Here is a 25,898-nt window from a genome sequence, read left to right as displayed (position 1 = left end):
TTTTAATTATTTCCTATACCATTAATGTACAGTTCAGATTTAGGTTTTCCAGCAGGTAAAATCTATAGAAAATAGTATGCAATTTAATTTGCTTCCTTCTAACTAATAGTGGAAGTATGTCATTTTGCTTTAGCTTACATACAGTGAAATAATGTTGAAATCATTCTTGTAAACAGTGTACACGTCCTGTTGTTGGCTCTGCTTCAGATGTTTCTTCACATTTGGCTAAGTTCAAGTAATAAATTGCCGAAAAACTGGAAGACACTCTGGAAGCAGATTAATCATCTGACTCAGTATTGTCTTTTAGTTTGTCACAAGAAATCTTTCCAATCTATGAGATCATGGATTAGCTGCTTGGAAAATTTAAAGAGAGGCATGAAGAACATTCCCTTTTTTTTGCTGCCTTCTCTTTGAAACCTACAGAATCTCAGCAAAGCATAACTGACAAATGGCTCTTCTTTCCAAGCTTTACCATAAATATGTATTATGATGAAAAATCAGGCATCTGAATTGATACCTCCTTCTTTTATCTAACTTTGGATGTTTAGGTGGCATTTATCTCATGAGATGTAGTTTTATATGTTTGAGACTGTGATTTAGACTTGCATTATAATCCATGAAAAGAATTGAATAGTTGTAGAATGTGATTCACTTCAGATTTCTGAAAACAGGTTGCATAAATTTCACTTTAAAAGTCCTTTTTCTACCCATTGATGAAAAAAGAGGCAATGATTAAGTCCAACATGCTATCCAGGCTACCAGTGTAGGTGATACAATGTCTGCAAGACGAAAACGTAGCCCCCGGCTGGACCACAGGGCAAAGCAGTCGGTGGCCTCTTCCCTAGCCCTGTGCTCCCCTTTCAGCCCTCTCTGCGTGAATTCCTTGAGGATGTGCTTTATCCATGAGAAAACGTGGAACTAGGTGCTATAAAATGTATAGTTACTTTAAATTTAATATTGGCTTGGGAACAATAATAATAATATGGCTCTACTCGGAATCTAAATTGCATTACAAATGTGTGCTAAAAATTTCCTTGCAAATGTTCTTAGCTGTGAGGATGAGCTATATATTGCAGAGGCAGATCACAGGTTAGGCTAGCAATATAGCTTTTGCTCTTGTGGGCAGAGTAGGTGACATCTGTTGTGACTTTGTTGATTGGTTAGTTTATATCATTAGCTATTTATTTTTTTCTTTTCTGATACTGTACCACTTTGCTTATTTGGCCGTGTTGAAGTTGCAACTTTATTACTCAACAGACTCAGATGTAAGAACATTCCATCCTCTACTTGCATAACAAACAGGTTATGCTTATTTTATAATTGAACTTTGCATTCTTCAGAAAATTTTATTATACTCTTATATTTTCTTTTCTAGCTTACTTTTATATACCTGCAAAGGGGAGGCAAAGTATGACTGGACTCAAAGAAATCTTGTCTCCAGTTGTAATCTTACTGAAAGTTGTTACAAATTTTATTCTTTTCTGCATCCTTGGAAGGGAACTGCATCCAGCAAGGTAACCACCGTAAAAAAGCAAGTTGTAGGCTGCAGCGAGGAGGAGGGTTACGTTCCTAAGGACCAGGAAGATCGGTGACAGTAGAAGGCACAGACACACTGTGTCCAGAGGAAGGGTTTGCTGGTGCTTGTTGGTCAGCAAGGAAGCGAGGGGAAGAGTCCAGTGGCAATTGGGAGAAGGGGAAAGAAAAGAGATGTACATCTTAATAATTAGTGGGAGTGATTTCTTATGGGACTGTAAATAAACCAGTGTCACTGATATACTACTTGAATATTTATGTTTGGGTAAAATTACTGTTTCTATACACATAAAAATTAGTGCAATTGATACTTTAATGAGAATGTTGTATTTTCTAAGAAGAGCTAGATCATTTTAACACCAACTCATTTCTCCCTGGGTTTCCTTCTGTGCTCGGAATTTGGGAACTGGCTATTTCTTGTTAACTGAATTCAGAAGGAAACTATGCTGTGCCATATTGAGTTCGGCAAATGGCTGAAGTTTGAATTTGGCTTGTATTGGTTAAATCAGGCTTTTGATTTGGTTGCCTATTGTCCAATATGCTAATCCATGTTATTTCCAGCTGAGTTAAAGTGTAAAGTCATTAGAGCAGCGTGGGCCTTTTGTTTGTACAAGGCAAGGTTAAGTTCTGCAGGCAGCTCATACTGCTGCCAGCATGGCTGCTAATCTGAGTTTGGGGATTAATTACCTGTACAGCTGCAGGACAGAGTCCTGTGCTGAGCAGAGGTCTGATGAGGCCAAAGTTTGGGAAGCTTTGTCATGGGAAAAGTTTTTTCAGCATTGTTCAGGAACTTGAGTTCTGGTTTAGTTTGTCAGAACTGGATACTTACGTTACCACTGTGTTCAGCATAATAATATCCTAATGCTGATATTTTAAATATTCTCTGACAATCTGATAACAAAATTAACAAGCAATTTAAACTACATTAGGCTGTAGCTCTTTATAGGCTGTCAGTATTGTTATAGTCTTTGTTTCTGAGTTGTTTCTAATGCAGCTTTTGGTAACTGCAGAGAGCTGTTGGGGGTGGGAGGCGTGAGAAAGCCAAAACACAGTTTATGAACAGATTTTGAAAACAATTTGTATTGGGGTGGTTTGGAGATGAATAGATTTCTTAATTTAATTTTAAATGCAATTTTTCCCCAGACCCTTCTGATTAAAAGTTTGTATGTATTAACATTTTTGGACATGCTTTTAAATGCATTCAGAAGCTGTTGTTTCTGTTTGAAACACTTTATTTTAAAATTCAATACTAGTTGTTACTATGCACAAGCCATTTAACTTTCATTTTATGCCCTTGTACAAAAGAAGTGGAAAACTCCAGTTTGGAATGGAGGAGAATTAAGTACACAAGGAATGAAAACAAATATCAGCTTCTTCACAAAGAGAGATCAGCAAGAAGTATGTGCTGTGGACTCACATTAGGAATGAGGGGGAAGTCAATTATGGTTGTAGACAGTAGCATAAATAACCATTTTTGCTAAAGTATAACTTCTTAAGTTCAAATGAAATCATCACTTGACTATCATTACTTAAAATGATCCAGTAAGTTAACGACTTTTTTAAGGTTTCAAATCCACCTAGTTAAATAAAATCTTGCAATTCTCTTTAAAAACCACACAATTTTTTTTCCCGTAGTAGATATGAACTTTGACATCTTTTGACATTGCTTTTGTCTTACTTTCTTTTTCTTTTGCTTAAGGTAATATTGTAGGAAATTACAATGTTTCTATGTGATAGGAACTGGAGTGGAACGAAAGTCCTCATTTAGGAAAAAATATTCTTATTACTGGTTTTGGGTGGAAAGAATGTGTAGTCCTCATCAGGGAGTTGCAGGCTTTAAGCTTCTGTGGGTTATTTCCAAATAATGGGTGAATTGTATGCAAAGTAATGACCCTCTTAAGAATTTGCAGGCCAAGAGTACAATTACTGAGTAATTCTGAATGTAGTTAATGTTTCTATTTCAGTCAGAGGGAATGTTCTCATAAAGCTGCTGGTATAAATTAGCAGTTAGCAGATGGGGTTAATAGCTATTCTACAGGCTGTGGATGATAACTTGAAAAAGCATAAGCCTATCTATTGCTTGTGTATGTCTAGTGTACATATTCTATCACATATGTGAGAGAGAAAATATTTGGAAGGGTGTGTAGCATATTGGAAGCTCTAGCTCTGTACCTGAATGCCTGCCAGTGCCAGGATGTTGTGTTGAGCAGCACAGTGAAGGGCAATGCTGATCGCTCTGGTTCAGACGTGTAGGTAATTGATAGTGGGGCCCGATTAGCAGTAAGTAGCCCTGAAGCCAACCTCATTATCACATCTTGCTTAAGTATTCGTCTTTTTAACTTTATTTTAATTTCCATTTCTTCCTTTTGGTCACTTAAAAACTTTCTTCCTCAGGAGGTCATCAGGTCTGATAAAACCTTGTTTTTACCTGCAGCCAGTTATATAAGATATTCCTTGATAAATATACATTGTTGATAATGCATCTTTTTCTGCTCTTTTACTTAGATGACAGTGCCTCTGCTGCGAGCAGCATGGAGGTAACGGATCGCATTGCCTCTCTGGAGCAACGTGTCCAGATGCAGGAAGATGACATCCAGCTGCTTAAGTCTGCCCTTGCTGATGTGGTTCGACGCTTGAATATTACAGAGGAACAGCAGGCCATGCAGAACAAGAAAGGACCTACCAAAGGTTTGCATTTCAGATCTATGTAAAATAAGTAGCGTGATTGAGTGAGTGTTTTATATGTATTAAAGTAGGTTATTCTTTACATCTTTGAAATGCTCAAAATCAACAAATCAAACTTAAAACAAATAAATATTTGAAATTTAACCTGTTAAAGAGAACACATAGCGTTCCAGGTGGTTAAGTCTGTGAGCCTTCTAAAGTTCCCATGAACCAGCGAAGCATTTCAGTGTTCTTACTGCGTAACCCACTCCCATGGCTACCACTTCCTGACTTTTGATCAAGATCAGTATATAAACTCTTCAGGGTATGTATCAGCTTCTGTTGGTGAAACTCCTAAGAGTTTTTTTGATTGAAAACATGAATTAAATTTCAGTAAAACATAATTTTAATTTAATTAAAAAGTGTCTTAAGTGTCTTTGGATGGCGCAGGCATAGCAAAAGACAGAGCTCTGAGCTAGCTAGCGCAGAGGTGACATGACCGAGGAGATGGTGCAACACCAGCTGCTCAGCCGCGAAGGAAAGGCAGAGCTGTGGTTGGTGCCCGACCCCGTTGCAGCGCAGCGGATCCAGAGCCAGTGAGGGGGCAGGTGTGACAGGCGCTGCCACTTGGCAGTCTGCTCTGCTGCGCCCACCTGCTGCAGCCTGCTCTCTCGTGGTTCCTGCTCCGCAAGAGAACGGGTTTGTCAGTACTCAAATCGGAAAAGCTGGAGTTGAACATCCAGCACTTTGTGGTATGCTTGGGAGATACCTATCTGCAGCTTAGCAGAAATGCACAAGGTATTTTTGAGTAGTCTTAGGAGTAAGAGTGGTGGCAACCTAGATGTGGGAAGAAAGTGTGGCTGACTTCACAGGCTCTCTGTTGTCTAAATTAAGAAATTGTTTCTTTTGGGGTCCTGATGTGTATTAATATAAAATTAAAAACTTAATTCACATCGGAAGTATGACATGTAATTATGGATTCATAATTTTCTCAGCTGGAAATTAGGACTTCCTTTCATCTTAGTTATATATTTGTGACTTCACGACAGATATTTAATTTTAGGCATTGATTTAACAGAATAGGTAAGGAGCTACTTAAATAATTTGCTGAACTGAGACATCATGCTTATTATAATGTTTTGTGTTGGGAGACGATGAAAGTGAAAGGGACAGAATTAGAGAGCCAGGTTAGTTGATTGTATACCATGCTAGTTGTTGGACAGAATGTGCAGTAAATGTCTGTGATCTTGTTTTCCTGTTCTGTTTCCTTTCCGTTGTATTCTCCTCATTTTGTCTTTGAAGAAAAAAAAATTACCAGATAAGTTAAATGTTACTAAAGATAGCCTCCACTGGGATAAAATATTCCACCAAATCTGGTTGTACAAGGGATTAAAAGGCTTTATATTGCCTGTAAAATAGATATTATCTGATGTGTGGAGGAAATAAAGTCTAGTAATTATTACCGAGTTGTCACCAAATCAGTTGTTCTTGCCTGCTTGCTTTACTTAGCAAAATACAGACCAGTTTTTCATGGATTCTGTGAGCAGAGTTCAGCTCTAAGTCAGGAAGTGCTTTCTTGGTCATGGCAGATCATTAAAGTCATAGTTGTACATTGAAGAAAAGCTGCTGTAAGCCAGTCCCTCTGCCTTCTATAGCTGTGTTTTGGTTTTGTTTTAAATGTGTACATGGCATGGATACTTCTTAATGCGTGACAGTGTAAGTTTTACTGTGATAATGCAAACGGAGGACTACAAAGCCTATTGCTCATCCATTACAAATTACTGAAGAGAGTCCTGATAATTGTCAACTAAATCCAACTAATTTCTGGAAATAATTGCTACTGTAACAATTTCCATAAAGAACTTTTACTGTTACTGTGTATCAGTTGTATCATTAGTGTATGGTCAGCCTTATTAAACATACTCTGTAACATAAAACAGAATCTGAAGTATCCTGATTGTTTGTTTCTTCCAGCTGTTTTGTCAAATGTGATATATTTCACACCATGGACTGTTCTTCCTGTAGCAGGCACAACTATTTTATAACGGATTGCATGCAGTTACTTAGCATAAGACTAACTTGAATTTCAGTATTGTAATAGCGTTGCTGAGATTCGTGATTGAGGCTGTTAGGAGAGGGGTTTGCTTGGACATGGGCACAACTGGAGCGGTGGCTTCTCGTGTTTTGCCACTTGGGCTGTGTGGGACTCAATCTCTTTTCTTTACATTGATCGTTTAATGACTAATTCCACATTCAGAATTGTAAAAGGTGGCATTTGAGCTCATAAAGTGTCACAAAAATCTCATCTGTGCAAACTGGGGTTTGAAGCATATTGTATGCTGCTTCTTTCATTTGATCTATAGATGAAGTAGATCAGAGTTAAAAGCACGTGTGTGTCAGGGAGAGGTTTGTGCCTTTAGAAAGCAGGATCCCCAGTGTACAGCTTAGTCTGGAACAAGAAGCTTCATGGGACAGAAGACTACATTTTCAGTATACTTCGGATTTAAAATTGGTTTAAAGATTTCAAGTTGCAGACTTTCAAACCTATAGTGGAAAAAAGCTTGAGCTTGTTTTCAGTCTTTGTGTGTGTTCTTGTTCTAGACTGGAGCTAGGCAGCCTAAAAGCAGCGTACATCACGGAAAGTGAGCTGCTTATCTTGTCCATTTGTGGAGCTCCTTCACCAATGGTGTTTGGGGTTTGGGTTTTTTTCCCCCTTCCTTATTTAATTCAACTACTTGGTGGAGTTCAGTATGGCTTCCTGCCTTTGTTTTACTTGTTTGTTGTTGTTTCCTTTTGCAATTATTGGTTTGTTTGTAAACTTAACAGCCCTATTAATCCATAGATCAGAGTATGATTAAAAAAGCTGCTGCTGAGGCTGATAAACATGTCAGTCCTGCTACCACAGGTAAGACCTTGAAGCAACAGAACTTCCAAAATAAATGTTACTGACAAAGCAATAATACTGATGTGTTTGAGTTACTGACTTCTAACAGCCATGACATGTTTGGAGTTGTTTGACTGTTTCAGTTACCACTGGTGTGAACTAGCTGCTGTAAATAAAACTAAGTAGCTCCAGAGTAAACAGTGGCTTAATTGAATAACGTTACCATTTTTCTGTGTGCTGTGTACAAGTTTTGTGGTGTTGCTTTCTACACTAGCTGACTATGGGGCTAGACCTTTAAATTGCCAGCTGCAGAAGCTGGTGTTCGGCGTTCTAGGTTGGTGCTGGATTTGAACAAAACCTCTGTTAAAAGTTGCAGGCTTTATGCCCGGCTGCTGCTAGTTAGGATTTTGTAAGATCAGGAGAGTAAACAGCCTCCAGCTAGTTGACTCCAGATACATTTTAATAGGCATTTTTTTATATAGCTATAAAGAAGGAAAATATTTGAATCATTCGTTTATTTAACTTTAATTATTCTAGTTCATTATCTCAAAACCTCATTGAAGTTTTGTGAGCTACACATGTCAGGAAACAAGTCTATAACTACTCAACAGCAATCTGAGATTTTGTAATATGCAACAGAATCAGTTTTATAGACACAGATTAATTATGATATTGCAGCAATTAGTTAGGAAACGAGCAGTAGAGCATCCAGCATGAACCTGTAGAAGGAATTTAATTTGGAAGAACGAATACTGTAGAAGTAAATAGGATCATGGTGTCTGAATACATTAATAAAAAAAAAGTAAATAGAAGCATGAGAAAAATACAGTAAAGTTTGGGTGTTTTGCATAAGCTGTGTAAAGACAGCATTAGTCTGTTAAAATAGATCGTGGGAGCGAGGGCTGGAAGGCACCATGAGTTCATTTAAGTCTAGTTTAGCTTTTCCTTAAAGCTTCCCGTAAAAATCAGAGAGCCCTTGTTCTCTTCCTATCCTCAGTGAAAACGATAGTGTCTCACCCCATCAGTCTTCTGCAGTTACAGGCTCTGGGATCCTCAGTGAGCATGGAGAAGATAATCTTTTTTTTTTTTTTCTTGACTTCTTTTCATGTCCAGTAAGCTTTATTCCTTCAATATTTCCTTATGAGTTGTTTTCTAAATTCCTCCCCTCTGAACAGATTTATGATGAATACATGACAAGGCAGTATATATTTTTAACAAAGTTTCAAGACAAAGTTTCTCCTGAAACTCGCATTCCTGAGTAGACCAGATTTACTGATCTAATCTTCTCAAGGCTCAGGCTGTCACGTTTGCCTTCTATTGTTCAATATATGAAAACTTCAGGTGAACCAGTCAGTAAATGCTTGCCATCAGTGCTACAATAAGATGTTACCATAGTATAACCTAGGACTATATTCAATTGCTGATTTTAAAGGATTTTTTTAATTATTGCTTTTTAGATTATTTATCCTCAGCAATCTTTTTTTGAAGAATGTTTCATAAGTATTCTCTCTGCTATGGTCTCCAAGTTCAGTGAAATTTTATCTTGTGTTCCTTAAGTGACTTGTGACTGCTGCCTTCCCCCCGGTGTTCTTTCTCTGAACCCAAGAACTTTTGGCATCTTTACAAAGCCGGCTGGTGATACAAAGTTCTGTCAAATTTCAAGTGATGTACACAGCTTTCTTCCCTACTGCAGAGAGCACACTAGTTGTGTTTGTGTCTGTGTTTCAGGGCATGGTCCACTGTAGTTTTCATGTTTGTACTCATGGCTTGCAGCTTTAACCACTGTTTGTTTTTGTAACTAACTTCTAATGTAGTTGAATGGAACTCTTCCATTATTCTAATATTAATTACAGATATGACATATATATCACTTTTTGAGCCAGTGTTTGATCAGAAGAACGTAGGTAGATAATGTCAGCTCATGAAGTCCACTGTTTTGTTGATTTCAATCGCTTTTTCCAACTAAAGGGTAAAATTCGTTTTTGTCAAACGTAAGCCCACATTCTTTAAAAGAAGAGATTTTTTTTTTGAGGAATAATGATTTCTTAATAGATCTTTTGCTTGTGGAAAACCTGCAAGAACATTGAGGGGCAAAGAGCAGGAGTTTCTAGGATGGCAACCTGTCTTCATATCCAGGTGGGCGAGAGACGGATGCTCTTTTAAAAGAACGGGATTGGTTTGGGTGGCAACAACTACCTTTGCACTTACCAGTAACCTCATTGAACTAGGACAGAATTTTGCAGGTGAGGCAGGTTATAGAATTGTGTGCTTAAGCCGTATGCAGATGACTTGCCTGATATGATTATAAATGGAGAAAAAAAAGAGACTCCTTGTTAAATCCTTCATTTATGGTGAATTTGGCAATAGTGAAATAAAAATGGCATACTACACAGACATTTCTAAATATTCTAATATTGTTTGCTGGAGAAAAAAATAAAATAAAATGAAAACAATGATTTCATCTTCTGCCTGTTTTACAGCAAGACCGCTGGTACAAACCCTGCCTTTAAGGACTACTGTTAATAATGGAACTGTGTTACCAAAGAAACCAAGTGGCTCTTTACCTTCCCCATCAGGAACCAGAAAGGAGACTGTATCACCAGCAGCAAAAAGGTATGCATCTGTCAGAAACATAATCATTGAATTGAGAAAATAGTGTATCTCCTCTTTTAAGCTTCCTAGATACTTAGCTTTTCTTACTGGTAAAGCAATAGTCTAAATATTTAGTTCAGAAAGAAAAGGAGAGATGGATTTCATTCTAAGAGGCTTTAAACTTATTTGGCCTTATTAGAGCTAGGGTTATTTCCGTGAATACTCAAAGAATGTGCAATGCTTCGTCTACTGGTTTGTGTTATTTTCTTGCTACTACCATCTAGCACATCAAGAATAAAGCAGTTCCACTGTGCTGTTGCACAACATGACATGAAAAGTAGTGTAAGGATTCTTTTAGCAGCTAGTAGAAAATACATAGTTTGTAGAGAAATGGTGCTAACATTACCAACCAGTATGTAACCTTTGGTGGTTTTCTCAGTAAAAATTATCATGGAAACTGCATGTGCAATGTTAGAAGCATCTCAAGGAGGAGGAAAATCCTATGCCTAGCACGTATTTATGCAAATGAAAACATCCATCTTTAGATACCTTACCACTAGCATGTATTTAAGTCCTTTTAAAAATTACTGCTTTGTCTCAATTTGCTGTCTGTGTGTGTGGTTATATTCAAGTGTGCTCCATGTTTTAGACATCTAGGTTATAAGGATAACCGCAATGGATCCGGTGCCACAAGTTCAGGTTACGTGTGGCAGTTATTGTGGTGCCAATCTGCTGTACGGTTTGCCTGTAAAAGATTATATTGTGTGAAGGGTTTTTTACATTTCTTTTGTTGTGTGTCATCTTCAGCTTTTTGTAATGATGATGCTGTCAACTCTGAGGAGGGCAAGTTGGGGAGATGAGAGCACTAACCTGCTAAGATTTGAGGCCTCTTTTGTAAAGAGATTTTTTTTTTTTTTTTCCCTTAAAGGGGAGATAGTGACTAAGGAATGCCTCTCTTTGTTTCTGTGTTGAAGGTGACTGATTTTCCAGGAAACTCCAGGTTTTGTTATTGTAGAGGAGGTATGCTGTGCACAGTTAAAATTGGAAAACACAGTAACCTGTTTCGGTGTTGCACAAATGAACTCCTGTGAGCTCTTGTGAACTGGGGCTCACTGCAGATGCAGGTTTTGGCAGGTTTGCCTGAATCAGCCCTTAAGAGGAGGAAGGCAAAGACTGTATAAACTGTTCCATTATTGGAATTATGTTATCAGAATTTTGAAAATGGGTGAAAGAACCTGCCTTTTAAGAAAATTTATTAGAGTTTAAAAAGGAGAACTATTTTGTATATGCTGAATTTTTAAAGAAATTTGTTCTTTACAAATTATTTTTTCTGAGTAATTCTCTTAATTTCATTCTCACTAATAAAGTTTCAAGTGGTAATTATAAAACACATGAGAGAGCACAAGTGCAGGTCAAGATCATACTTGTGCTTTCTCTATTCGGAGAGTCTTTTGTGTAATTCAGGTGGTCCATCAGGTATTGCCTGCAGCCTGTAGAAATTATCCTAGCTGAGGATCCCTGTAGATAAGTGACACCCTACAGCCCTTCCATCTGAGCTGTCTGCTGTCAGGATACCCTCAGTGCCAGTGGGAGGGTCCTTAGGGAGCTTTTGACTGTCCTGGTTCTTACATGAGAGTCTTCCACAGGATGAGTATTTTAACGTCCTGTTATTATGCTTTATCCCTTCTCCTGGCTGAAGGTGCTAGACTGGAGGTGCTTTGAATATGCAGTATGAAAGTGTGTATTCAGTTGTGGAAAAGGAAAAATACACACGGGCAGTTCTACTGTTATAGATGGACACTTATTAAGAACACATAGGAGAATGGGGTTATTCCATGTCCTGAAAAAAGCAGTTATAAACCCAGGTGCTGTGGAATTCCTATTCCCTTCTCCCTCTAAAATTCTGTATTGATTGTCTTTAATATGCAAATTTTGTTCTTTAATTCCATTTTTTATTAAATTATATTAAAGTATATTTCTGTGCCTTGCCTATAAATATACTTCAAGAGGAAGAGAATGGAGTGGTAAGGACCTCACCAATGAATTACTGTACAAAATTTTTTTTTGGTAAATTATTCTCTGCTCTTATAATTTGATAATGAACCTTAAAATAACTGGTGGGATTTCATGTTTTTGTGGTAAATCATGCTCCAACTATGCAGTAATCAAAGATGATGTATTAAGTGTTCCAAATAGCTTGCTTGCAAATAGTCAGGCAGATGAATTCATTATGCATTCATTAAGATGAATTCATTCATGCTTTGTATTTATACTGGATCCTTTTACCTTCAGGAACTGTATGTGTGTATGCATAAAACAGTAATGGAAATATTTCAGCAAGATCAAATAGCTTCCCTTTTTTTTTTAAGGGGTAGGACTTGTTTCTGTTAGAAGCTTCACTCAGTGTTGAACAGTTTCTAGATGGTGTGTAACTTTAAATAATTTTTTTAGTTCTGATTTCTGCTAAGCAGTCATGTTTTTATAGTGGTCTTTTCATATAAACCGATTCCAAAACTACTGCTACTTTGTAGTGTAGGTATTCTTTAGTCCAAAATATGGTAATGTGGCATAGCAGCTCTAAATAGTATTAAGTTTTTATACATGTTTTAAAACTGAATTTCTACTTGGATACTTTTAATAGTTTTCCTATACAACATAGGCACACAATTGAAAAAAATGAAATTTTTCAAAATATCAAAAAGGTGAAATTTGAAAAGTGAAAAAGTTAAAAAAAAAGAAAAAAAAAGAAAAAATCTCTTAAACCTTTGGTCTGCTGTTGAGAATTACTACAGCAGAAAAAATATTATATTCAATTTTTTTCTTACCTGTGACCATATTTTCAAGAGAGGCAAATATCCAGTCCTTCTCAGATGTTTTACTGAACAGCCTTATAAAAAAGGGGATTACAAATAAGTAACTTCAGATTCCTCCATTCTCCGCTACTTTCACCATTGAGGTTAGGAAGTGTGTGATATCCAATTGAAATGACATCAGTCTGTCCCTTGAAACAGTATGTCGTGCATATTTATATAAGTACATGCAAATAATCTCCGTGGGGACCAAGTGTGCATCCCATACGTTCCACTGCTTAGAAATAGATGTACTTACTGACATGTCTGCACACACAATGTCACTTCATACAATAGCTGTATTTAAATATGTTGGTTAACTCATTTGAACCCACGGGTTAGTATACTGCTTATCTGCCTTGCTGGATTACCAAGGAGATGCGGTTCAGAGTTCACTACATTTTCTGATTTCTCATTTAATATTTGAAATGGAAATTACTTCTTCTGGCAGAAATATAAAACTGGAGGTAATAAAAAAGGCTCGAGGCTGAAAGGGTGGAACTAGCAGGCTTTTATTTGAGTTCTGCCATATATTCTCTCAATGACCTTATGCAAATCATTTAACCTCTATGCATATTGGTTTTCCATATGTAAAATGTGTATCTCTGGATATCAGTAGGTTGTTATAGGGCCTAATGTGATAATTAGATCCAGATCTTGCAAAGTGTTGAGTAACCTCAATTGACTCTGACTTCAATTAGAATTGAGGGCACCAAACCCCCCTTCAGCATTCAGATCTCATACGGTCAACACCCAATTATCCAAGTTAAGGAAGGAATGAAGTAACCTGAATAGAGCAAAAGCACAAAAATAAAACACAGGTCAATCAGATCATAAAATATATGGTAATAATACAGTGCAAGATAGAAAGCCTGGTGGTACTGGGACCAAAAATTCTGGTCCCACACTGAGAGACACTGCCGCGGTGAGGTGATGGGGTGCCATGTGAGCACAGCTGGCGGCTTCCAGCTGCACGCCAGCTAATGCAGAGCTGAAGTGATTTTGTGATGTGCTCGATAATCACCTGACACAGATAATCAGGAATTGCCTGCCTTTGTAAAGTGCTTCAAAGTCATCTTCACAAAAAGCCTTTGCTTAGAGGATTTTGTTTTAAAATTAATTTATTTACTCCTTTCGTGCTGTAGAAGTGTAGAAGGTATTTTGAGTACCAGCTTTTTGAACACTGTCATATTTTTGATCTGAACTTTCTGCACAGAGTAATGATTTGAAACGTTCATTCAGAATAAGATTAGTTTAACGTATAGTGAGCAGAACTTTCCCTTCCCCCTGCACTCTTCCTTTCAGATGTAATGTGGCTTGAAGTTCCCTACTTAACACTAAATTTGTCTTTGGAATTTGGCCAGCGCACAGTAGTAATGTTTTGTGTTCCCTATTAAAATCTAGGGGTTTGTGACTCATCTAGGATAGCTTTGTTTCCAAGAGCTGAGGAGGAAAAAGAGGGGGAAAAAAAAAGTAAGGGAGGAGAATGCAGACAGTACCTTTCCCAGTAGGGATGCTGCTGCGGGCTGTGGGCTAGCACATACTTTGCCTTTCAAAAGCAGACAATCAGTCATTCTTTCTCCCCCAGCAGATTGTAAAGTATTACAATGGTGCAAAACTCTGACAATAGAGATCAAAAGGAAGAAGCTGGAACAAAGAAAACATAAAGAGCTTTGTTTGTAGGGAGAATAAAATACTTTAATATGATAAATTCCTGTTCTTCTAAACTCTAAACACATGGCCCCTAGGAAATTGTTCAGTCGCCTGGAATTAATGTTCTGCGTTCTGGGAGCAGCGATGGTTTGTAACTGGCACACACACAAACCCTGTATCGAACCTTCAATTAAGTCTTCTATTTGACTTGACTCTCAAAGAAAATGTTTTAAAATAAATGAATATAATTTAAAAGATAAATCCCTCTCCATTGAACTTGGAGTGGCAAAACTATTATGCCACTTCACTATATCTCTAACAATTAAAGTTATTAGTGCATTTTGCTCAAAGGCATAATGAAATTAAAGTCATATGTTATTCTTTAATTTATTCTAATTGATTTAAATGAGGGTCACAAAGAGTGCTAGACAAGTTTCAAAATATTAATAATATCATCAGTTACTTTCTAAGAGCATTGTGAGCTATTTTTTAGTTTATTTTATTAAAAATCTTTTATTCCCCCCCCCAAATTTTGATATTTAAATATATATCTTTTTTAATTTTGGACAGATTTATTTACCTCAACTAAGTAATGCAACCATCTGAAACATTCATGCTATGCAGTGGTATATGTATGTGTATATGAGGATTTATTTTCTTGTCTTTATTGTTGCTTTTTTAATAGTCTTTGTCTTCTAGCTGGATCATCTGTATTGTTTCTTCAGATAGTCTCTTTGATTTTCTTTTTTTTTTTTTGAGTCGTTCTAGAAACGGTCAGTGTGTTGGAGCATTGCTGAGATTTTGTCATTCAAAGATACATTGGTGGTGTTAAATGTATGGTTTGAAATGATCAAACATCTAACTAGGCAATAAGCACTGTGTTGTTTACTCTTGCACATGACTTCATATCTTGAAAGCATGCAATTATGTCTTTTAATGTAAGTTTGTTTTAAATGTCTTGTTTCCACATTTTATTGTTGCATTCACTTTTTATTCTGCTTTGTTTACGCACCTCTCAATCTGGATTAAGCAGGTCTGTGAATCTTCTCAATGCATGCAAACTGAAAAAGCCTGCTCTAAGGTGAGGGATCCTTAATAGCTTTGTAGTGTTGAAGCTCAGTGGTTTTTCCTTTCTGTTTCGGTTCAACACATAAAAAGTGCCTGGTTTAGCACAAGCATTAACATGGTAGAACTGTAATTATTGTTCTCATTTTTAACATTTACAGTACACGTTTAAAACTTTCTCATCATTGATAAATGCATTGCAAAACTTACCATAACTGAAATTGTTATTATTAATCTTCATTATCTCATGCTAACATAATTTTTATTGTACGGGTGTTTCATTACACCGCATTGTTGTCTTCAGTTAAAAATTGTGTTACCAAATGTTGTCTTGTTATATAATTGAAAATGCTCTCCCTTCATATCACTAATGTGGAAGCCAAATTCTTGAATCCAGTTATACTCTTACAAACATGTAAGTTAAATGAATATTTTCTATCATTTTAAATTCCTCCTCAGGTGACAGTATATCTGCTGTAGCCGTGGACATAATCACTGGTGTTTAATACTATAGCTACCAAAATGTGTATATACCAAAATTGAGTTAATATAATGGAGTTATAATCCTCTTTTCCAGCCACCTGCTGATACTTCTCACTGGGCTTTTTTTGTTGTTGTTGAAAGTTTAAAATAAAATTTGTCAGAAGATAGCATTGCTAATTAGTTTAAGCAGTAATGGACATAAGCCAAAAGAGTTTAAAAGAACTTCATTCCTGCGGTAAAAGAAGTTTTTATGCTGATATGAGACTTCATTATTCAGAACAAAGTTAGCATTACACTTTTAAGCTTTAGTCCCACCCATTCATTTTTTTTATCCACCAGTTCATCTTTTGAGTGTTGGTAGTTATAAAAATAAACCCCCAAGCAACATAAAAGTAAGTTTAAAATTGCTTCTGTAACTTTCATTTTTTCTATTATTAGTATAATTTGGTGATTTTTCTTAATTTAATTTCAGTGTAGGCTGATACTGCCTCTTCTTTTTCTTAACCAGGAAATATGCCAAAATAAAGGTTTGATCCTGCAAAATTACACAGAGAGGATGTTTTTGCAAGTACTGTAAATGAAGTAGTGGAAGGACGCATGCTAATAAAGATATTTGATGTGGAGTGAATATTTTCAGTATCAAGGCTTTATTTTTTAACTGTAGTAGTATTACATTGGATGATGTTATGAGATGCAGGGAGAACAATTAAATGTTAACAGTATATTATGTAATTTACTAGTGGATGTTTTTTCATGCATTTGACGTTGAGATGACTTGGATAATGTTAGGCTAGTGTAGGAGACACTTATTTCTGAAATGAAGACAGAATTAAATTCTTTCTACTGCCTTTTCCTTTCTCCTATGCATGTATTTTGTTCTGTGCCTGTGTGTAACTTTACATTCTGCTTGTTCTCTTACATTGCTATCTCCACAGAAACGTTTTCTGTTTTTTTTAATTTCAGCTTAATTGTTTAAATTGTGCTTATTTTTAATAGAAAAATGGAGCACTGAACATCTGTTCTACCATTGCATGTTCCAGAAAGTTTTTTGTCAAGCTACCAGAGATGCATCTTAACATGCATCTGCTCTGCAGAGTTCCCCCTGGATGGGGGCTTCCTTCCTTTCAGAAGGGTGGTTGCTTTGCAGAAAGACTCCAGTTCAGTTGTTCCCATCATTTCTGTAGCTGAGCCTCAGCTGAGGTGTTGAAACATTCCTTTCCTCGCTGGTAAAAAGACATAAGGGAGCAGGAATTTTTTTTTTTTTTTAAAGTGTATTGGTGGTGGTGTACAGTTGAGAAGCTGAATATGTTTTGATCAGACAGAAAAGTCTGTCTCATTTCCTTTAGTTATGAAGAGCCAAACCCTCTCTTTGTTACACCACACACAGAGTGGGATGGAGCCTGAGGAGCTGACTGAGTTAACAGGGTAGGGATAGTTGTTAGGGGCTGATGGGGAGGTTTGGAATAGTCCTCAAGGATGCTTGAGATGAGCCTTATGGTAAGCAGAGCATCACCGGGGGTGTATGGAGGTCAAGGGGAAGCTGGCTGGGGATGGTAAAAGGGGTGACTGGGATGAGATTGGGCCTTGAAGGAGCAAAACCAGAAAGAACTGAAGTTTTAACAGAGGGAAGGAGCTTGTGGTTGGGATTTGGGTAGAGGGGTGCGAGCTTGAAAGCAATTAATGGTTTCCATGGCTTCTGGGATGAGAGAGCTGCTGAACGTGGCCATTTAGTTATGGGGATGTTATGGGTAAAGGGGACGTTTCTGTTCTGCTCTTCAGAGGGGAGAAAATAGCACAGGATTGGGGTGGGGGGAAATGAGACCCTGGCACCAAGTCCTGTCATTCAGCTGCCGCCCTGGGGGTGATTCCTGCCCCAGTCCGGGTAACGATGCCTGCACCTCTCTGCCGCGCAGGGAGCGCGGCAAAGTGAAAAGCATCACCCAGCTTGGGGCCTCACCCTTAGCTGCTCCCTCTCCTGCTTAGGAAGCACTGCTGTAGGGAGAGGTGCTTTGGACTAACGAATAACCGCAATTTGTCTCCTGTTAGGTGCAAGCTCTGAGTGGGCTTCTCTTAACTTACTGAGCAATACTGCTTGTGTTTTGGTTCACAATTTTCCATCAGAGCGAGCTGGATGCCTAAGGGGTGCCATAAAGTCATACAAGAGCTCCCTGATAGCTATCTTGGCAGGAAGGATGGTTGAAGAGTGCAAGAATTAAGGCAAGCTTTAAGCCTTTGAGAAACCCCTTGTCAGGAGATGTGGGGAATCTAATCTATTCATACATGTAAGTAGGAAGCATACGTTTTTGACAAGCTAACGAAAAAATGCAGGCTAGCTCACCATTAATTGCACTTCCGTGTATGTTAAAACTATCTTTGAACCACAGAATAATTGATACTGAATGAAGACACAAAGTTAGCTTGACCTACTTTTGGCGTTTTCTGTATTCTGGCTGGAGGTGTCAGGTAATATGCTTTCTCTTAAAATCTTTTACCTCTTATTAAGAGAATCCAAAAGTCCAGAAGTGTGGAGTGGTAGTCAGAGATTTGAAAAGTGACCTGGAAAATATATATTGCAACTTACTCTGTGATACTGGTTTAGCCTGTCTTCTATTTTATGATTGAGGAAAAAGCAGTATGTTTGTCTCTGTTGCATGAGGTACTCAGCAAAACTCTTATGTAGGCTCTTTAACAAATTAATTTATGATTAAAAACAAAATTGTAGTTATTTTTGGGATTAGCATTCTACTTGATATGTTTCTCAAAAATATTTGTCGTAGAGTTATGTGTTTTTACAAGTGCCACTGTACAACTTGCTCCTTTTTTTTGTTAGCACTGTTAAGAGAACCAGTTCAGCTGAGCGTGTGTCCCCAGGCGGTCGGAGAGAAAGCTATGGAGATTCCAAAGGGAGTCGCAACCGCACTGGATCCACCAGCAGTTCATCTAGTGGTAAAAAGAACAGTGAAAGGTAATGTTATCTAAATATCTATCTCCTTTCTCTGCCTACCTGCCCTAATAACTGAATTAGTTTCTTTAATGAAATTAGGGTCTCTGATTTAGCAAATACTGGGATTTTATTTTTTTAAAAACCTCCAACAGTTGGACAAAAACATATTTTAAAACATTTCAAATAAAACAGGTTTTCAAATTTGAATAAAATTTATTTGCCTTATTTCCAAACCATAAACAATGTGAGAGCCTTGAGTTGACTGGAAAAATCTGTAATTATTAAACATACCTTTTCCATTATCTAAGTGGTTTCCCTGGGTCTTCAAGTTCCTGACATGTACTTCTTCCTGGTGGTGGTGCGTTGACCCCAGCTGGCAGCTAAGCACCACCCAGCCACTCACTCCCTCTCCTCCAGCAGGATGGGGGAAGAGACTAGGAAGAGCAAAAGTGAGAAAACTCATAGGTCAAGATAAAAGCAGTTTAATAAATGAAGGAAGGAGGAAGAAAAAACAAAGCAAGCGATGGAAAGACAATCACTTCCACCTTCCACATGTAGACTGATGTCCAGCCAGTCGCTGAGCAATGACTGCCTCAGTCCGAGGGTCGGATTAATGAGAAGTGGAGGGAAAGGTTTATGTGCAGGTGCTGTCCAAAGAAGTGGAATAAAGCGATGCCTGTCTCTGTGATATCTCTGATGAAGCTTCTCTGTGCTGCTGAGAGTACAAGGAAAAGAGAATGTCTTGTCCAAGGGTTTCAGACTCAGGATAGTCTTGAACAAATTCATTGATGCTTGTGGCAAAGTCACTGTATTGCTCAGCTGGTTCTTTCCTATGTTTCCTAGACAGATTTTAGTCGTGGCCATTTCACTTCACCTGTCCTATTCCAGTTTCCAGTCACCAAAAAGTGGTGTTGATGGTATTGTGTCACTATCTCAGATGAAGTGACCATAGAAACAGAATGGTATGGCACAAAACATCCCTTCCTTTTTATCCCTTCAGCATCTTCACTTGATGTAAGGAATGACTGAGGTTGTTGTGTACTAATGGACAGCCTAAATATGGGTGATGAAATTATTAGGAGTTTGTTGCCTGGCTTATGTTTTCAGCTATGAAGCAAGACAGCAAGTGTGCAAAGTTTATGAAACTTGTGAGAGGCTTAGCAAATTATGGGAATAATGAAAAAATTAAGAGTACCATCAGAGAAAGGGTTATGAAATTGTAACCAAGGAAGATATAATTAAATATTTACACAGACTAAAAATTTAGCCAGTGTAAAATCTTCTTGGTGATGTGCATCTATGCATGTGAATGAGGTTTTTATAAGCTGACAGAATTCTGCAAGACTGGGCCTTCTGGCACTTCTGGAAATCTGACATTATCTCAGCATATGTTTTTGGGGTTTTTTTTTGGTAAAATAATTATAAACAACAGGTAGCCTTTGGAGAATGCATTTTGAAGAAATGAGAATGCTGGTTTTGTTTACAAGATTTTTGTACTTCACTTTAAATTTCCTAAAAGACTGAAATATAATTGCAAAAAGAAAAAAATTACCATAGCAATTAACTCTTTAAGTAATCCCTAAATAAATACTATTTTTGAGAGGAAAATCAATCTTCAATTGGATTACTTAGAAGCCATGTCTCTTTCTGCGTGTGCAGACTTGGACAAAATTGTTACTAAACATAGAATCATAGAATGGTTTGGGTTGGAAGGGACCTCAAAGACCATCTAGTTCCAACCCCCCCTGCCATGGGTAGGGACACCTTCCACCAGACCAGCTTGCCCAACGCCCCATCCAACCTGGCCTGGAACACTTCCAGGGATGGAGCATCCACAACTTCTCTAGGCAACCTGTTCCAGTGCCTCACCACCCTCACAGTAAAGAATTTATTCCTAATATCAAATCTAAATCTCCCCTCCTTCAGCTTAAACCCATTATCCCTTGTCCTATTGCTACGTGTCCTTGTAATCAGTCCCTCTCCAGCTTTCTTGTAGACCCCTTTAGGTACTGGAAGGCTGCAATAAGGTCTCCCCTGGAGCCTTTTCTTTTCCGGGCTGAACAACCCCAACTCTCTCAGCCTGTCCTCGTAGAAGAGGTGATCCAGCCCTCTGATCATCTTCGTGGCCCTCCTGGACTCTGTTAGAACGAGTCCATGTCTTTCTTGTACTGGGGACCCCAGAGCTAGATGCACTACTGCAGGTGGGGGTCTCATGAGAGTGGAGTAGAAGGGGAGAATCACCTCCCTCAACCTGTTGGTCATGCCTCTTTTGATGCAGCCCAGGATACAGTTGGCTTTCTGGGCTGCAAGTGCACATTGCTGGGTCATGTTGAGGTTCTTGTCCATCAACACCATCAAGTCCTTGACTTGACAGGGCTGCTCTCAATCCCTTCATCCCCCAACCTGCATTGATACTGGGTATTGCCCTGACCCACGTGTAAGACCTTGCACTTGGCCTTGTTGAACTTGTTGGGCTTCATGCGGTTTGCACAGGCCCACCTCTTAAGCCTGTTGAGGTCCCTCTGGATGGCGTCCCTTCCCTCCAGCATGTCAACTGCACTGCACAGCTTGGTGTCATCAGCAAACTTGCTGAGAGTGCACTCAATCCCGCTGACATCTCAGACCCTTCAAGCACAGGGAATGTATACCTTGACACATCTCATAGAATACCACTGAAGCAGAAAACCAAATATCAATCCTCTCATGGACAAGTGAGCCTGAAAGTTTTGAAAAACAAAACTAAACAAAAAATTAACAACCAGTGAAGGGACTGCTGAGAAGATAAAAGCTTGCTCTTAATTTAAGCTGGAAGTTCTATGAAGTGTTGCGATAGTGCATAACTTCATACAGCTACATTGTCTCAGCGAAGTCATTAACAAGGAGCTGCTGTTTTCTGTATTGATCTCTTGAAGCTTATAGGTTTTTCTAAGTCTGACTTTTTACTTTTCATTTTGCATTTATATAACTTCCTACGCTATGGTGCATATCAAATTATAGCAACAGCCCTTACGTTGTGACCTCGTTAATTCAAAAAACCCCACCTTAGATAAACAAACCAAATTTCTTATGGAAACTTTTTGTTAAAAGAATTAAATTTTTATAATTAGATGGGAAGACTTTTCTTTCTGGAGTGTGAGGAGGAAGTACAACTACCAATGGTGAAATATCATTACTTTTCCAATTAACTGTAGTTTTTTAAAAAAGATTTAACAAACATACGATGATCCTGCAGTGTCCTTTATGTATTTTATCAATTTTTAAACAAAAATTTCAAGTCCCCAAAAGGTGAATTCTGCCTGTGTTGTGCAGTGGAAGATAAATTTGTCAAAATCTAAGTACAGTGCTTTGCAAAATCTGGTTCTTATGATATCCCTGAGTTCCTACTACCTGCATAAGGTGATAATTTTCTGAAATCAGTTTTATATTAAAGCTGCTACAGAAATAAGGTAAGATTATTAATTAGGTTATTGGTCATTTAAATTGAGGGAAGATACGACTTCTAGCAGCTACACAGAGGTACTGTACACTTGAAAAATGTATTCTAATATAGGTGAGAAAAAAATGTTATGACATGATGGTTATCTGCAGAATTGTTTTGTTTCTTCTCTAAACTTTATTGTGGTACTTGAGATGCATTTTTAATTTTTTCATACTGTTCTAACAGAAACCCAGTGGTTATGTCATTCTGCAGGTGTTAGGCCACAAAGGGTTGAGCAATAGCATTGATCAGAAATCACTTGCTGTGGACTCAGGGAGGAGGTCCAGCATGCAGATGATGCAATGCTTAAATAATGTGCCAGGTGTCCCAAGGAACTAATCAAGAGTGTGTGTTAGATTGCTGTAGCTGGAGCTAGTGATGTTGGTGTCACTATGAGAACAATCGTTGTACAGTTAGAGAGTTTTCCCTGATTTCCATCACGTGCAGCCTGAGGGTGTTCAGCACCACAGCTCTTGCCTCCTTCAAGAGTGTCCTTATCCGGTGGAAGAGGCTGGCTAAAGACTTCCCTCGTGCTTCCTGTTGAAGCTGGGCCACTGTGCAAATTCTGTAAGCATGATTCTGTACGCTGGGGGCTGATGCTGTCCTCCTAAAGCTAACTGTATGTGTGAAAGAGTGAGGAAGAGGGTGTTACTTAACAGTCTACTCACAGGCTTATTATTTCTATCATTGATCCTTATTGGGTCCCTTCCAACTTGAGATATTCTATGATTCTATGTCTGGTCTGGTAGATGAAACTTAAAGCAGAATGCATGCCAGGAATCTAAAAAGGCAATCATGAAATTATTGTTTCTTGAAGTATATAGAGTTGTAGGGTGTTGTGCAAAAGCATAGCGCTGTAGAAAGCTATTTTAAGAAGCTTTAAGCATAAGGAGTAAGGAGATGACCATAATCTGCTATGCTACTATGGGAAGTCCCGACACCCTGTGGCTATGAGCCGGGAGGTGGGTAAGCCTTCCTAAGGGTTAGATAAGTAGGAAGTGACTCAAGTTCACAAAAAAGAAAAAGGGTAGTCAGAGCTCTGAGCTGTGTGTGTGTGGTTAGGGTTTGTATAATTAGAAAGTACATATGATTTGCTTTATTACTGTCATGAATCAGCCTTTCACATTAGCTTGATTAGCTTGAATAAGTCAGCATGGTCTGTTCAGAACTAGGAACTCTTTTGTCTCTAATATGGCAGCATTTCTGACTAGTGCTTCATCCCATCAAGTTTTTATTTTCTAAAAATATCTTTGTTCATAAAAAATTGTTGATCTTAGTGTTAACAATGGCAACACATCATGCTATTTATATAGATGAGATTGGCTGTGTACGCCAGCTTGAAGCGTGAATTTTGATGCATGATTAATACCAAGGCTGATAATAAGAAGAGTTGCTAAATCAGTTGGCAGGATCAGTAGAATTCTTTGTTTTGGTTTGGTTTTATCATTAAGTAAATGTATTATTCTTAATACAACTGTAAAATCAAGGCAAAAGGAAAAATACTGTAAAACTGCTTGCTACAACTTCTATTGGAGAAAGAGAGAATCTTTTATGCTTAGAAAAAATTGTGTGCAAAAATCCAACCCAGTTTCCTTTCTTTTTTTGGTTTCTCTTTATTTGCCCATTGCAGTCTAGGAACAGATGTGGAGAGGGCATCACAGCTCTAGGGATACTTCATGCTTCAGCATTTCTCTGTCAAAATGATAGGATCCTTTTGTGATCACCTTAAGAAACATACAACAGTAATGTGATATTTCAAAGGCTTTACTGGTTAGAAAGAAAATGGAACTGGGAGGAAAAATAACTGCATGATATAACTTTGTGTCCCTTTCATGCTTGATCAGAAACAACACTCTTAAGCCTAATTATACAGGGGCAAAGGACAAAGAAAACAAATGACTGGCATTTCTTGAACAAGATTGCTTCTTTCTGGCCAGAGTAGTACTATCCAGAAGAGCTTCTCAGCTTTTCTGCCTCTTCCTTCTCCACATGCTTCATGTATTTCCCCCTCAAGTTTTGCCAAATACTTTCTTAAGACAAAAAAGACAAACTGATTTCAGGTTGTCTTCCAGGCAGCAGTGCAGTGAGAAAGAGAAGACATTTTAATCCCGATGGATATGGGTTTTACCAAGTACTGTCGTTCAGCAGGAAACAATTGGGCAGTTCCATGTTTTATGTAAACTCTTCGGAAAAGCAGAATTCACACTTTGGTTTGCTCCTTAAATCCAGAGAGAACAAAGCCATGAAGTAAGCGAACACCCCCACGTGCACTGATACAGTTGTCCCCCCCGCTCCCGACTCCACATGTACAGGGAGATTTTGTAGTTGAGGATATATTCCTAGCTTCTTGTTACGGCTGTAAACTGCTTTGGAATAACAAGTCTCACCAAAACTGATGCAGCTGCTCATGACCAGTTTCTGTGTCCTCCTGTAACTGGACTAACTCTGCAAGGGAAGAGGATCTGGTAGTTGGTAGAGGAAAATCTATAATTTTAAGAATGTAAAGAGAATTGAATGCAAAAGTTTTAACACCTGCCATCAAGGAGCCACAATGTGTGTTGGTGTTAATTGTGTCCACCTGGGGATTTACCTTATGAATAATTGAATTGAAAAAGTATTTTTATTTATATGTATGCATACAAAAATTTTTTATGTCTTTTATCAATATAAAATTAAAATATAATATACTTTTATATGTGCAGACTGTATGTGTGTGTGTGTTTTAAAATAGAAATTTTTTTATTATTTTCACAGCAAACCCAAGGAACCAATGTTCAGTGCAGGTAGGAACTTTTAAAATGTTTAAGCAGATAAAAAAAATAAAAATCTATTATGTTATCACAGTTCTTTTTTTTTTTTCCTTTCCTGTGGATGCCTAGGAACTGGTTATTGGGAATCTAAGCATGCTACTTACGGACTACTGATGACATATTTTTAAAAATAAAAGTTGATCAGTTTAGTTTTTATTGACCCAAGAAGTTTATTTTACAGTTAGGATTCTTTGTAAGAAGACAAAGAAGAAAAAAGCTGTGTCTTCTTACCCCAAATATATCTTCCCTTTCAAAGCAGTATTAAGGTTTTGTTAATTAAAGTGTATGCCAAGTTCCAGCTATGATGCTGTCATGTTAAGTTAGTCATAAAAGGGAGTCCTCAACTACTGTTAAACAATGTCACATCTGTCCCAATACCTCATGATAAAATTTGTCAAATTACAAATAAAAAGATGTTTTGTTACTGCAGTTTTGGAAGGCTATCTTTAAGTTGAAAATCACTTTAATTTTTTCCTACTTGTGTACTATCCCTGTAAAAATATTTTGAAAGTGAAATAGTAGGTATAAGTGAAAGCAGAATTTATCTTTGTCATCAGATAGTTACAAACTTTTGAACAATCTCAATAAAAATACAAAGTGGAATACTATCCATGACAGTTATTTTTGTTCTAAAAAACCAAGGAGAACTAAAATAAAAGCTTTCTTTTAACAAAATAAGGAAGGGAAAAAAACCTTTTGATTTATCAGATGTATCATGTTCTTTTTGTGTATAGTTCTGTAACAGTAATCATTCATTAAGCTGAAAAAGTAGAAAATCTTTTGTTTACTGAGCTGATTGATCAGCATCCAACAAAGCTCTTAAGCCATACTTCGGGGTTTAGTGTAATTGATTTCGAACTCAATAGTACATAAAACTAAGTAAGCGCTTAAGTATTTTGTGGCAATACAATCACAGTTCATGTCCCTTTCATGAAAACTTAGT

At 37.7% G+C, this 25,898-nt stretch overlaps 1 protein-coding gene across 8 annotated transcripts in view; it reads left to right on the top strand.

The window, feature by feature from the left end:
- The window catches only part of EML1 (EMAP like 1), a 131,319-nt gene that overhangs the window by 70,594 nt on the left and 34,827 nt on the right, over positions 1 to 25,898 (top strand). For 3 of the 8 annotated variants that reach the window (XM_075753558.1, XM_075753557.1, XM_075753556.1), the window contains exons 2-6: positions 4,039 to 4,221; positions 9,562 to 9,694; positions 15,209 to 15,256; positions 18,554 to 18,688; positions 24,900 to 24,928. In XM_075753558.1, the coding sequence (XP_075609673.1) occupies positions 4,039 to 4,221; positions 9,562 to 9,694; positions 15,209 to 15,256; positions 18,554 to 18,688; positions 24,900 to 24,928 (528 nt within the window). Of the gene's footprint in view, positions 1 to 4,038; positions 4,222 to 7,039; positions 7,103 to 9,561; positions 9,695 to 15,208; positions 15,257 to 18,553; positions 18,689 to 24,899; positions 24,929 to 25,898 lie in introns of those variants that run through there. The other 5 variants (XM_075753561.1, XM_075753560.1, XM_075753559.1 and 2 more) reach the window with 3 other exon arrangements.

This window comes from Balearica regulorum, chromosome 5, assembly GCF_011004875.1.
Source record: "Balearica regulorum gibbericeps isolate bBalReg1 chromosome 5, bBalReg1.pri, whole genome shotgun sequence".
Classification (NCBI taxonomy): Eukaryota; Metazoa; Chordata; class Aves; order Gruiformes; family Gruidae; genus Balearica; species Balearica regulorum.
This window is presented reverse-complemented; position numbering and strand designations above follow the sequence as displayed.